The following is a 15,294-nucleotide window of genomic DNA, read 5'->3' as shown; positions in this document are numbered from 1 at the left end:
AATATGGTTGTCTTTTTTTTTAATTTTTGAAAAAAAAATAATTAAAAGAAAAGAATGAAGGAGAGGAAGAAAGAGGAAGAGGAAAAGGGAGAGAGAACAGAAGTGTTGCTTTATTGCCCAGGCTAGAATGCAGTTTAAAAATGGGTACTGAAAACCTCTTTTATACCAATAATTGTGCTTAATAATGGAGACAAGAAAAAATGAGGGAAGAAAATAACAAACAAGCAGCCAACCAATATTTCATTTAAACCTGTAAGTAGGTGTGATGTGGTACTGATAAGAGTGTATATTTTGTGTATTTAAAGTGGAGAGTTGTATAAATGTTAATTGAGTTTACTTGTTTCAGATCTGAGTTCAAGTCCTGGATATCCTTGTTAATTATCTGTCTCGTCGATCTGTCTAATATTGATGTCGAAGTGTCCCACTATTATTGTGTGGGAGTCTAATCTCTTTATAAGTCTTATGGATCTGGGTGCTCTTGTATTGGGTGCGTATATATTTAGGATCGTTAGCTCTTCTTGTTGCATTGATCCTTTCACCGTTATGTAATGTCCTTCTTGGCGTCTTTTGATCTTTGTTGCTTTAAAGTCTATTTTATCAGAGGTGAGAATTGCAACTCCTGCTTTTTATTTGTTTCTTTATTTTTGCTCTCCATTTGGTTGGTAAATCTTTCTCCATCCCTTTGTTTCAAGTCTTTCTGTACCTCTGCATGTGAGATGGGTCTGGATGCAGCAGACCGATGGGTTTTGGCTGTGTCTTTTGATTGGGGGATTTAGTCGATTTAAGGTTACGATTAGTAATAATATATGTGAGTTTAATACTGCCATTTGATGTTAGCTGGCTGTTTTGCCCATTAGTTGATGTCAATTCTTCATTATGTTGATGCTCTTTACTTTTTGGTATTTTTTAGAAAGGCTGATACTGGTTGTTCCTTTCTATGTGTAGTGCTTCTTTCAGAAGCTCTTGTAAAGCGGGCCTGGTGGTGATGAAATCTCTGAGTACTTGCCTGTTCACAAAAGATTTTATTTTTTCTTCACTTATGAAGCTTCGTTTGGCAAGATATGAAATTCCTGGTTGAAAGTTCTTTTCTTTAAGGATGTTGAATATTGGCCCCCACTCTCTTCTGTCTTGTAGGGTTTCTGCTGAGAGATCTGCTGTGAGTCCGATAGGCTTCCCTTTGTGGGTAACCTGACCTTTCTCTCTGGCTGCCCTTAGTATTTTCTCCTTCATTTCAACCCTGGTGAATCTGAGCATTATGTGCCTTGAGGTTGGTCTTCTTGAGGAATATCTTTGTGGTGTTCTCTGTATGATCTGGAGTTGAATATTGTCCTGCCTTGCTAGGTTGGGAAAGTTTTCCTGAATAATATCCTGAAGAGTATTTTCCAGCTTGAATTCATTCTCTTTGTCACATTCAGGTACACCTATCAAATGTAAATTAGGTCTTTTCACATAGTCCCATATTTCTGGAGAGACTTTGCTCATTCCTTTTTATCCTTTTTTCTCTAATCTTGTCTTCTTGTTTTATTTCATTAAATTGGTCTTTGAACTTTGATATCCTTATGTTTATAATTCTGATGGTATGTTTATATGTTTATAATTTTGATGGTAGTGATGCTTTCACAATGTATCCTTATCCTCAAACTCACTGAGATATATACATTAAATCGGTATAGCTTTTTATATGTAATCATATCGCAACAAAGTGTTTTTTAAGGAGGACTTGATTAAACAATTTATAAAGGAAGGGTAGATGTTCCTTTGCCGTTCCCTCATGCCTTTTTTCTCCCTGCTGTCTAGAATTCAGAAATAATAGGTGGGAATTTAGCAGCCAGATTAGGGCCGTTTCTAAAGTATAGCACAGCAGAGAGCCGGAAGGGCCCTGCATCCTTAGTGACATTGGAAAGTATCCGTACTAGCCCTGAATGATAGAACTACAGATTAACTTTAAGTGGAAAAAAAAATCAACTTCTGCCTTGTTTAAGCAACTTTGTTCAGGCATTAATTTTATAAACGTATGGAGAATATATGCTCCTTATGAACAGGAACAATGTTTATGTCAAATGGTCCATGACGGGTGTTCAACAATGTGTGATAATGGTGATGATGATGGTGATGACGGTGATGATGATGGTGATGATCGTGATGAAGACAGTGGTGAAACAAAGTGGTTTAATAGCTGTGTATAGTTATTTTGTTGAAAGATTCTGCTACTAATAGTATTCAATGTTTTTGTATGCTAGTACAGGTAAGGAAATTTACATTGTCTAATAAAAATTCTTGATCAACTTATAAAACAAAAATTTTGTAGTATGGGGCTAGGAATCTGCATTGCAAAAACAACTCTTTCAGTAGATGTTATGCACAGTAATTATTGAGAATCCCCTTATCTAGATTCAGCAGATCAGGACCTACATAGGTGCTGTGAAGATTTAAGGAAGAAAATTTTTCTGACTATATCCATACCTCCAGTTAGCACAGATCAGAGATTTAAAACTCAAATCCAGACCTCCTGCTTCCATGTGCAGTGGCATTTCACTGTCCTGTTTTTCTCCACTTGATGAAGGGATTAGAGAATAAATGACCACATAATTCAACTCCCTCCTCAGCTCTGGGGAGTATAGACTTGTCCTGGGAAGCAGAAAGCTCAGACAGTAGAGGAGGAGGCAAACACACATTCGCTAATCTGACATACAATGCAGCAGGCACAGTACCATAACAAAGCACTGTGGGGCTTCAGACCAGGAGCAAAGGGGCTGATTAATTCTTAATAGGGCTAGTAAAGTCAGGGAAGTGTTCGCTAACAAAATGTCTAGTCATTAACTAAATCAAATGGTTTCCCAACATGGCCCAACTAATTGTAACTTAATATAAATGGTTGTTTGTTCATAAACCTTCATCTTTTGCCAAAACATTTGTAGCTTATGTTCCCATTTAACAAGGTTTTCTGGTCAAAACTGTGCGCCCACATCATTCTAATGAACTGAGTGTCCAATAAAACATGGACTCTTAGTCATCACATGAAGCTGATTTTGCATGCATAGTACATCTCTGTCTGTGAATATCCCTAATGAGGTACAGAAGGACACTTAGTATCCAAACAAAGACATTCCATTTGTGCTAGAGAGCCACAGACGGAAGTTTCCATTGCCTCCTGGAAATAAAGTCAAGGTTTCTTGTTTCTTCAGCCATGAGGATTGCTGTCCTTCTCTTTACCATTCCCTTTTTTCATGAGCCAAGCTCTACCAGATAACAAGATAAATTTCGTGTAAGCCTCGGTAAAAGTAGAGTGTCTGACACCTTGTGGTGCTATAATACTCAAAGCAAGAGCAAAATCACCTATGCCCAGAGAAGAGAGTCTCATCGGACATCTAGAAGACCTATTTATTGGCTGAGAGACCTGCAGCCTCATAGCCCATTAGTTCTGCATAGCAACTCACATGAAATGAAATCAGTGGTGTTTCAAGTGCTTGAAACCCTCTTTACGCTACCTCTACATGTGAATTAATTAGGCCAGTTTACTAGCAGTTGCTAGACCTCAAAAGCAAAATACCAAATGAACTACATGAGGCACCAGGGACTAATTCGGAAAAGACAGAGATATATGCCCTTTTAAACAGATAAATAAAAATGGCTGTGTTGAGAAAAGCCAGACAGCTTTATGATAACACGGGAAAGGAAGTCAGAATCCTATCAGATAAATTTAACAAGAACATTGAAATAACTCAAAACAATGAAAAAGAAATTCTGGAGTTGAAAAACGCAATTGACATAGTTAAAATGTATTCAAGTCTTTTACCAGCAGAATTGATCAAGCAGAATAAATTAGTCCTCTTGAAGACAGGCTATTTGAAAGTACAAAGTCAAAGGAGACAAAAGAAAAAAAAAAGAAAACACTTCCCAAGCAGAAGGAGTTATTCTCTACAGGCACCACAACTGTGAATGTGCTTCAGGTCACACCTGAAGGCAGTAAATCTCAGTCTTACCCAAGGCCCGCTACCTGCACTGCATGCTTACTGCCGCTCGTCATTCGGGACCCCAGGGCTCTTTAGGCAGCAAGTGATGAATCCAGGCAGGCCAGGATATAGTGGAGCGCAATTGTATGTTATTTGCTTCTTCCTCTTGCTGGTTTTAGAGCCCATTTTAAAAAGTTTGTTTTTGTTTAAGATAGGGTGTCACTCTGTCACCCAGGCTGCAGTACAGGGGCACGGTCTCAGCTCACTGCAGCCTTGACCTCCTGGGCTCAAGCAGCCCTCCCCTTAGCCTCCGGAGTAGTTGGACCTACAGGCGTGCACCACCACACACAGCCAATTTTTTCTGTATTTTCACTCTGTTGCCTAGGCTGGTTTCAAGCTCCTAAGCTCAAGTGATCTTCCCTCCTCAGCCTCCCAAAGTGCTGGGATTACAGACATGAGCCACCACACCTACCTGAAACTTCTCTTTGTCCTTGATTTCTGGGAGTTTGAGTATTAAATATCTTGAGGTAGTCTTATTTGGGTTAAATCTGCCTGGTGTTCTATAACCTTCTTGTATTTGACTATTGATATATTTTCTAGGTTTGGGAAGGTTTCTGTTACTACTTTGAAAATAAACGTTTCATCCCATTTGTCTCTCTGCCTCCTCTTTAAGGCAAATAACTCTTAGATTTGCCCTTTTGAGGCTATTTTCTAGAGTCTGTAGGCATGCTATTTTTGGTTTGTTTTATTGACAAGAGACTTGTTTATTAATGATTTAGTCTTTCAACTAACATTTATTATGTACTTTCTATCTTTAAGGTGCTGTTATAGATGCAAACCCAATGTATCAAAATTGATGCTTTCATTGAAGGATACAGTCTAGATGGAAGAAAAAGGCAATATACACCAAAAATAAAAATAGACAAATGAAGATAGAATAATAAAGATAATGTATTTTGAGGTTAAATTTTTAAATAACATGTCAGTGATAGTTTGAAGAGGCTATGACATTCAAACCAATGATGAAAGGAAGCAAATGAGTCAGACATATAAAAATGTAGAGTTCTTGAAAGCAGAACCAGTGCAAAGACCCTAATGGTAGAACAGGACTGCCAAGTGTGAGGAAAAGCAGGGTGGAAAACGCACCTGAGCAGTGTGAGTGAAGAGACAGCCAGGCCCGCGGGCTGTTGTCATGACCTTGTCCTTTACCTGGGATGAAGTGGAAGGTTTTGACATTATAGGTACTCTTTGTGACAGCAATCACTGCTTTACGTTGTCTTATATGGTCTGAGCCCATGTAACTTTGTGCCTTAAATGCCTAAGAATGTAGCGTATGAACGTGATTTCTAGACATTCCAGTATCATTGTTAACATTTTTATTCCATATAAAAGGAGGTTTATTTACATGTTAGAATCATCTTGTGATTGAACAAGATGGGATGTGAACCCACCCAGGCCCAGGGCTGAGCAGCAGAGCAGCTGCCTCTGACATCTGCATGAATCTCACACACAACAGGGGGTGACCCAGGCTTGCTGGCCATTGTGCTTCAAAACATTTTTCCAAGGGATGGCTGTGACTACAGTTTTCAGATGTGCTCTGGCCGCCAAGGACTGGGGGTGAGGTGAAGGTGTCCTCTGTATAAAAAGTGCTGTCCCAGGTGCTTCCCAACGGACACCTTGGGGCATCTGAGCGATTCCCCGGAGGGCAGCTCGGCCTATCTCAGGCTACCGCTAGAGTCACCATGAGACATTCTCACCAGCAATCAACCAAAAAGCATCAGCGTCAAAGAAATTACAAATGAGGCTGGGTGCAGTGGCTCAAACCTGTAATCTCAGCACTTTGGGAGGCCGAGGTGGGTGGATCACGAGGTCAGGAGATCTAGACCATCCTGGCCCGACATGGTGAAACCCCATCTCGAATAAAAAATAAAATACAAAAAAAATTAGCCGGATGTGGTGGTATACATCTGTAGTCCGAGGTACTCAGGAGGCTGAGGCAGAAGAATTGCTTGAAGCTGGGAAGAGGAGGTTGCAGTGAGCCGAAATTGTGCCGTTGCACTCCAGCCTGCTGCATTGGTTTTTCCATAAGGTAGCTCAGAACATGGAAACTGACTTTTCTTAGAGTGATTAAATAAGCCAAGGAGAGCAAGGATGCCCAAGATTGTTCCGAATTACGAAGTGACAACCTATCCCGTCTGCTGCACTGCAATTACTAGAAGCAGTTAAGTCCAGCCTACTCTCAGAAGGAGGTGTTACGCAAGGGCATGAACATCAGGAAGGAAGGATAGCTGGGGACCACCGTGGAAGCTGACAGTAACATTCAGTGGTGTAGACTTTTATTCAGATAGCTATATTTAGGTTCACATTTTTTAATTACTATAGGGACTATTCTGTAGAGATGACAAAGGCTGCTTATGCTAGCAAAAATGTTTCAAAATCTTTAGCTATTGAATTTCAGTAGCGGAATTCCAAGTAATTTTCCTTCTTTTCTTCAGTTTGTTGAATTTTTTAATGCCAAGCTTTACTTGAAAAATCAATGTTTATTTAAAACAATAACTAATGATTTTAAAAGAGGTTGAAATATGCTTTCAACTTAATAATGTTGCTGTAAAATGAAATACCAAATTCTTTCTTCCAGATATATAGAAGTAAAATTGTTATACACAAACTGTACATAATTAGTGGATACAATTTGGCAAGTATGCACTTATATATTATTCCTATTACCACAACCAACATCCAGGTAATAGCATATCCATCACCTCTGAGAAGTTTCCTATGTCCCTTGGTCGTTGTCAGATCCCCTAAGATCTACCGTCTTAACAAATTGCTAAGTACACAATATCCCATTCTATGTTTTAGAGCCTATCTCTGCCATTGACTAATTTTATATAGCTCTAACCCTTCAGCAAGAACTCCACGTATTGCTCTTCCCGCACGCAAGAAAACACCAAACTCTTTTCAAGCACATTCTGTATAATCCGTTACATGATGCTTCTCCCGACATCCTTTTATTCGCTCCCTTTCAGTAAAGGAAACTGCTACTATAACAATGATCTATTTTGGATTTTTGTATCTTTTACATATGTTACTGCATGAAGCCATTTCACATTTTTTCTCCCATGATCTTACCATGAAGTACTCCATGCACTTCTAGTTCCTACGATATTGCCTGGCAAACAATAGATGTATAAAGTAGGATCGATGATGTTGCCCGTGCATGTAGAAAATAGTAAAGAAAGCAGCTGACAAGGAAGACATCCGGAGTCTTTGGGAACTAAATAATATTAATCTGCTTTCTCATCCATTGAGATATGCCCACATTTATGTACTTTTGTGTCCCTGGAAATGTCCTGTGGGAGACTTAGTTATTCTCTTTTCGTTAGGCTCTGCTAACCAAGAACAAATCACACACCCAGAGAACATCATAAATAGGCACAGACCCACCATGCCCAGAAAGTCCAGGCTCAACCCGCATGGATGCTGGCCCTTCAGCCATGAGATTCCATTTGCTTCTCTTTATTGTCCTTCTTTTTTCGATTCTCTCATCCCCAGGTAAGTTGGTAGCTGATTATGATAAAGTTCGGCAGATTCGAAGGCTGTGTCTCTGGCCAGACGAGATCCTAGAATGAGTCCTGTGGGTTCAGGAATCTCATATATACAGCTTTACTAGGATTATAATAGGGGAAAATAGAAAAGAGACTCATTTAGCAGTAGCACCTGTTGATCAGTTTCTATCCATGTCTTTTGACCTAGTGAATGGATATAATAATGGATGCTGCTGAAATTCAACCCTGTCAAATATAACTGCCCACATTTAATTTCCATGCCTCACCAAGGCATCTCAAAATACAAAGTAAGGATACAAGGGAATGCGACCTCAATGGGATGCCTCGGTGGGGCACGAACATTCGTATGCAGGCAATTAGATATGACAGGTCTGAACTTTACAGCTTTGTCATAGTAGATTGTTTCTTTAAACAATTGATACATAGCTGCCTAATTATTTCTCCACATTACAAATTTCAATACATTTAGTTCTTGAGGGTCCACATATGCTGTTTCTGTTACTAACTTTTATTCATGGTGTCTTGCCTACCTGATCATTTTTAATGCTGAACTCACTGCTCATCCTTAATCTGCCATTATTCTATGGTCTAAAATGGGAATGCTATCATCCACACTTCTTCTGCGAAAATGACTCAATGCTTTATCTCAACATAGGAGCTTCTGCATTAACACACTGGAATTCCCGATGGCCCAAGAGTCAGTAGTACCCCCATTCGCATTGCTGATAATAGCAGATCTTCCCACAATATCTTCCGGGAAACCCTCACCCGCTTCCATCAGCTAGCCAGTACAAAGCGCCCAGTGCTGAAGCTCCAGTTCACAGAGTATTTTTGTGTTTGAAAGAGGGGATATTTTAAGAACTTGCCTAACCATTTTCAAGAATAGAAATGTTTCAAAGAGATCCTCTAAAATATATTGGTTCTATAGCAGTAGTCGCTGGAGAGCAGCTGACTTGTAGTCATGGACAAAAGCCTAAATCTTTCTTTCATTCTATTCACACCAATTTTGTATCTTTTGGGCATATCTCAGATTAAGATGCATTGATAGTGTTCTATGATTTGGGGCACTACTATAGATTCTTCAAAACATATTACATCATTCCAGTGGTATTTGGGGAGGTACAGAGGATAGAAAAAACGATAGGCTCAAGTCTCCCCTGACTTCTCTTCTTACCGCATATGGCATTGTCCAAAACTTTTCGAACTATATTAACACAGCATTGACAGCAGGCTTTCTTCTTTTCCTTCTGACTTTAATAGGGCTATTTATAATGAAATTGCTATATGGGTTGTATTCAGACAAACTTTGACTTTGTAAGGGCAATATATTTCTCATTATTTTTTAAATGTTTACCAGGATGCACTGCTATATTATTTTCAATTCTCCCCTTTCTAAGGCAGATTTAAATAACTTGATGAAGTATATTAGTATATTATATATGCTATAGTATATAGTAGTATATTATAAACACTACTCTGCTACAGGAAACAAAAACATCACCACCAAATTGTATAGCTATGTACAAAGCAAAACAGCCCTGGGAGGGTTCGAGGGACCATTTAAGAAGCCATTGCAACACAGTGGGGAGAGAGAGAGAGAGAGACAGAGAGAGAGAGAGAGACAGAGAGAGAGAACACAACAAAACAAAAGAATAGCCACATGGAAAAAGCAACTAGTGAAATCACACACCTGAGATGCCAGAACCATCTTTTTTGGCTAGGCTAGAAACAAAAAAAGGAGAAAGAGACGATCTGTATCAGCCACAAGGTGGAAACCGCTATGACCCTCAGTAACCCGTTCTGGCAGAGGACACTGGCATTTTTTGCCACTGGGGTAAGCAGCAGCCATTCCTGACAGAAAACCCCGAGAAAAGGACGAAGATGTACCGTCCCCTCTCACATCCGTTTTCCATGAAAACTACAATGACTGTTGTGCCAGACCAGGATGGGAATTGCTACCTCTCTTAACCTGCATGTGCCCCTGACATATGAGCAGCAGCGATGCTAAGAGCTCCCACATAAAAATGCTCATACTGAAGTCATTCTGTTTCTTAAGAGTGTTTATGGATTTACATTCTCTTTGTGGACTAACTATCTTGCTGGATCTTCTTTTCTGCAGTAAGAAGTGGTTTGGGTCCTGCTGAAGGTCATTGTCTCAATTTGGGTGGGGTTTGCAGAAGAGATATCTGCAAAGTAATAGAAGATGCAGTCGGTGCCTGCCGAAGAAGGATGAAGTGCTGTAGAGCATGGTGGATTGCAATGCCAATTCCAACACCACTTATCATGTCAGATTACCAAGAACCTCTTAAACCGAAGGTGAAATGAAACTGACCTAAAATAAAAATACATCAGAAGTGAAGTTTTTGCATCCAAGAATATTAAAATATACATATTCAGTACTTCCATCTTGATAACTATCTTCTATTTTCACTTATCAGTGCAAATGAGTAAACGTTAATTTCAAATATACCCAAGTACTATTCTCCCGTGAGTCATTAACAGACCTTAACAAACCTTTAAAAGTGACGAAACTGTTACTTGTGTTTTCCAAGGTAGTGGATTGAAGGCATTTTGTTGGCCTGCCTCTCCCACTTGGAAAGACAAAACTGTGTGTAGACGTTCACACTGTGAACTTCTTTCGAGAAACATCACAGGAACTTCACAGGAAAATTGAAATAAGCCACAGACCCTTTGAAAGAAGCAGCAGGATGCAGCTTACACCATGAGCTAGCGGAACATTTTAAGTGCCTGGGGTGTTAGATGGGAGTAAACTGACTCTAAGACACACAGTTCCACTGGGAAACCTATCAAACCAGGCTATGGGGGAAGGCCTGAACCCTACCCAACGCTGGACCTGGTTTAGTGAAGAGTGGGGAGTATGTGCAGAGCGGCATTAGGATGTGCTTTGAGTCTGCCGGTCTCTGGCAGGATGGAGGGAAGCCATTCCTGATTCCACTTCAGAGAGGGCCTCCCAGAAGTCTGCCCGCTAACTCAGACGGTGGTCACAGGTTGAGAGAACTTCCCAGCTGAAAGTTTTGATATAATCTTGAGTGGGGACAAACTCCCCAGGCCAGAACCGAGGGGTGAGTGGGTATTGTGCTGCAGCAGGGAGCATAGGAGCTGGGTGTCCCTGCTCTGCAGGTGGACCAGGAGGGGTGTGGCCTGAAGGCTGCCATTGCTATCTCCATAGGAAGGGCTTATGGTATCAGTTTTGCGTTCTGAATGCAGACTTCCTGAAACTTAGCTAGCTACTCCCAGCGGAACACTGTGGGTGTGAGGCCTGCCTTGCCAAGTGTGGGGGAGCTGGGTGGAACTTACTGCCAACCTGCTACTCCCGGTTCTTCATGTGGACTCTCCTTGTACAGAGGCAGAGACAGCTTCACTCTCCTCTGGAAAAGTATCCCAGTGGCCCAAGAACGGCCTTCCAATTCCCACTGGAGCCACAGCTTGTCCCACATGGAGAGAGCCAGAGCATGGCCTCACCTGCTCCAGTTCCCACCTGGTTTGCTCAACCACCCTCCCTGGTAGATTAACACAAGTAACAGAGGAAACTTTTAGGAACTCTCTGGCTCCACCCACTTCCTGAGACACTGGAGTACCTCCCATGGGTAACATAAGGCAAGTCAAAATCTCACCACTACCACCACAGCTGGCAGTCTTTCCCAACTGCCACCTCTGGCTGAAGGTCATCTGACACAGTCCATTACCGCATCTGCAGTAGAATAGCAGAGCACCCAGGAAGGAGAAAATCTGTGAGTGGCCACAAGTCTTACCATTGCCTACATCACTCTGGCTAACCAGGTGGCCCTGAGTCTATCCATGTGATGAGTTCATTACTACTACAACTGGCATTTGAGAAATTCAACACACTAGGGCTACGTTTAACCAAGGAATCTCTCAGAGTCTATGTGACTCCCCTGCCACCCCGATCTGATCAGCTGCTGATGCACACTGCTGGGAGACTTGAGGATAGATTACATCCCTGGATCCATTGCAGACATTCTCCAGCATGGCCTGCTGTGTGGCAGCCCCACTGGGTGGCTAGCTCCAGAGGAACAGCAGCATTCACAGTCATCTGGATGTCAGGGACTCCTGCTCCGAGGAAAGAGGAAGTGCATCACATCAAGGAAGCACCCTGGGGGCAAAATAATATAGAGAGTCTTGAGTCCCAGAACACTCCACTGTGGGGAGTTGTTAGTTTTTATTTTTGTTTTCCAGCAGAGGAACCTATGCATGCTTGGCTCAGCAAGGAAAGTCTGGGGCTAGACCCCAGCAGTAGGGCAGCCTTGATGCTCAAGAAGGGTCTTGGAGAATGGAGACTTACTTTCCATCTCATTCACTACGGCAGACACAGTAGTACTGTGCGCAGAGCCAGTACACAGAGGTGAGCGGCCGTACAACCTACTGAGACGCCAGCCAGGACAGCTAAAGGAGTACTGGCATTACCTGTCCCACAACCCCAGACAGCACAGCTTGCAGCTCCACAAGATACCCCTTCCGTCTGTTAGAGGAGATCAGAAGAAAAAGTAAAAAGGACCTTGTCTTGCACCTTGGAGGTCAGCTGAGCCACAGTAGGATAGGGCGCTGGTCAGGGTCATAGGGTCATGAGGTCATGAGGTTCCAGTTGCAGACACTTGCTTCTGGATGACACTTCTAGACACTTCCTGGGCCAGACAGAAACCTGCTGCCCTGAAAGAAAGGACTCAGTACTGGCAGTGTTTCTAATCTACGGACGAAAAAGCCCATGAACCCTGAAGAACCAACAGCAGTATCCAGGTAGTATGCTGTGGGCCTTGGCTGAGACTCAGAAACATGGGACTACCAGCTGACTGCAGCTGAGAATGAGCACATTCCCAGCTGTGGGGGCTGTGAATAGAGAATCCTTCTGCTTGAGAAAAGCAGAGGGAAGTGTAAAGGTGACTCCGCTGTACACCTTAGGTAAGAACTCTGCCACGGAATAGTAGTGCATGAAGCAGGCTCTTGGGATCCTTGATTTCAGGACTAGACTCATGGATGGCGTTTCTGGACGTGTCCTGGGCCAGAGGGGAGCCAACTGCCCTGAAAAAGTGCATCCCAGGCCTGGCCACATTCAGCTGACTGAAGAGCTCTTTGGCCTTCACTGAACATCAGCAGTAGCCTGGCAGTGCTCTCCATGGAATTGTGGTGATGGTGGCCACAGGCTGAGGCTCCTCTGCCGGTAAAGGGGAAGGAAGAGTGAGAACATCTGTGTCACGTGGTTTAAGTGCCAGCTCAGCTGCAGCAGAATAGAATACCATGTCGATTTCTAAGGTTTTTGACTCCAGTCCCTGGTTCCTGGACGGCATCTTTGGACCCAAATGGAACCTGGGAAACTCATCACTCCGAACAGGAGGATACGGTTGGTAGTTTCCCAGAGTTTGTTATCTGGCCCGGCCCAGTTAAGCATCTATGGGATGGAGAGGCTGAAATTGCCTGGCCTGTAGCAACAAAACTCCAATGGAGGGTCCAGTAAAAGCTCTTCACTGTAGCAGCAGGTCCATGCTCATTCACAGCACAGTGTGGTCCGTGAATGTGCATGCCTGTGACAGTGGGAGAATACTTTGTGTGGACGCACATTGGTGGGGGTTCATATGCAGAAGCTCACACATGGTTAGATGTGGTCTTCTGGCAAAATATCTATGGTGGTGAGTGTTGTGAGCAGCCCAAGTTGGGGATCTGAGCTTGTACAGCAAAAAGGTGCAGCCAGGCAGAAACCCTGGGAGATGCTGACAGACAAGGGCGGTGCCCATAGTACACTTGCCTGATTGAATGGACAAGACAGTTCTGAAATCAATTGCATATGGTGTGTAAAAAATGGCATTAGGGAAAATTCTGAAATCAAGTGTCCAGCTGTGAAAGCTGCATCTTTGAAGCACAATCTTAGCCCTGTAATGAGACTTATTAATCTTTGGTGGTGTTTCCGAGGAAATTATTTTGGAGAATGGCCCCTTCGTTTTGTGTATTTGCTTATGACATTTCATGCTCAATCTGGGGCTAGAAACTCCTTTTAAATTTTTCGTTTTGAGACAGAGTTTTGCTCTTGTTACCCACGCTAGAGGGCAGTGGCAAAATCTCGGCTCACTGCCACCCCTGCCTCCTGAGCTCGAGTGAATCACCGGCCTCAGCCTCCCGAGACACTGGGATTACAGGTGCTTGCCACTATGCAGAGCTAATTTTAAAATATATATATTTAGTAGAAACGAAGTTTCACCATGTTGGCCAGGCTGGTCTCGAACTCCTGACCTCAGGTGATCCACCCAACTTGGCCTCCTAACGTACAGGAATTACAGACATGAGCCACTGTCTCCGGCCTTCCATTTAAATATTAACAAAAATCATCCAAATAGCACAAAATCAACAGGTGCTTCAATTTGGAATCATCACAGATCAATTTCTCATTAGGTACAGTGATCAAAGTTTACCTACCCAAGAGTAAACATGTCCACGGTAGAACTCAGGGCTCCATAGAAACACAGAATCTTGAGTACAACCCTGCTCAAGCATCCAAATGTGCATATTCACAGTGTCTCTGTGCGACACGTGCAAACTTCAGTGCGATGAGCACAACCTGCAGACACGTTGTCCTTTGGGCTCACCTGGGAATCAGTTAGGAGCGTGAAAGGACACTGATGCCCAGGTCCCGGCTCCAGAGATTACAACCTCCAGCGTCTTGTGTGAAGCCACGGCATCTGGATTTCTCATGGTTCTGGAGATCTTTCTCCTGAAAACTGTGGCTCCTTCCTCCCCGTTCAGTCTTGGCAGCATTCATTTCTTTTTCCGGGACTCAGTCCATCAGGAATGAGATGCCTCCTGATTGAGCACACCTGACACACGACAAGACAAGGGAAAGAAACTGTGCCAAAGGTCGCACTCTTCCCATTCCACCGTCCTTCCTAAAACTGATCCTAATTTCATGAGCCCTGAGCCAGGGACTGTTTCTTTACACCTCAAAATCTTATTGCGTGGCTTAAATTCTACCAGTTTCTTACTGTCTGAAAAATCTTAAGAAAATCCACACAGCCAGGATCTTCATTCCTGATAAGTCAAAGGGCCTGGAGACACACCACAATTCTGTGCCTCTGATATTATGTCACAGGTCTACATTCAGCAGCATGAAATTTTACAGTAAATGTGGTAATTGCGGGTCCACACCACAAAGAGTAACTAGAAATTGAAGCAACATCTCAGATCCTGAACAACTGATTGTTTATTGCTTCTTCAGACAGGGCCTCACTACGGTCACCCAGAACTTTCCAGTGTGTCATATTGGTTGTTTGCTTTTGTCAAGTTTTGGAAGTTTTTATTTTCTCTCTATTGAATGTTAATTCATTATCAGATATGCAGTGAAATATTATCTCCCATGCTCTGAGTTATGTTGTCTGAACTTTCATTAGTTCTGTAATACATCGAAAGTTTTCATTTTGATACCGATGGATTGGTCAAGTTTTTATTATTTTGCGTTTTTTAAAGTTGCCATCATATGTCAGAAACACTGAAATATAAACTTTAAGGAACATTTCTCTTTACTTGCAGTCATAACTTCAGTGGATGTCATCAGTTAGTCTTGGTAATTGCATGTTTTCTGGAAGGTGTTTCCTGGTCTGCTTTGTGCATTGAAAATTTCATCAATCTTCACTGCATGTTTCGACATATTAAGGCAGTAGACCCACTCGACACTTGATTATTTCAGTATCTAGCTTCCACAAGACCATTGCAAAGACTTGTCTTGTTCCCACTGCCAGGTCATTGCACCC

The 15,294-nt window shown here is 42.4% G+C and overlaps 1 protein-coding gene across 1 annotated transcript; it reads left to right on the top strand.

The window, feature by feature from the left end:
• Window positions 1–7,450: 7,450 nt before the first annotated feature.
• On the top strand, window positions 7,451–9,847 carry LOC141580974 (beta-defensin 109). The gene is made up of 2 exons (XM_074384287.1): window positions 7,451–7,508; window positions 9,642–9,847. The coding sequence occupies exons 1-2, from the start codon at window positions 7,451–7,453 to the stop codon at window positions 9,845–9,847; spliced, it is 264 nt and encodes an 87-aa protein (XP_074240388.1).
• Window positions 9,848–15,294: the final 5,447 nt, after the last annotated feature.

The sequence above is a fragment of the Saimiri boliviensis genome, chromosome 13 (genome assembly GCF_048565385.1).
Source record: "Saimiri boliviensis isolate mSaiBol1 chromosome 13, mSaiBol1.pri, whole genome shotgun sequence".
Taxonomy (NCBI): Eukaryota; Metazoa; Chordata; class Mammalia; order Primates; family Cebidae; genus Saimiri; species Saimiri boliviensis.
Note: the sequence above shows the minus strand (reverse complement) of the source record. Positions and strands in the feature narration are given on the sequence as shown.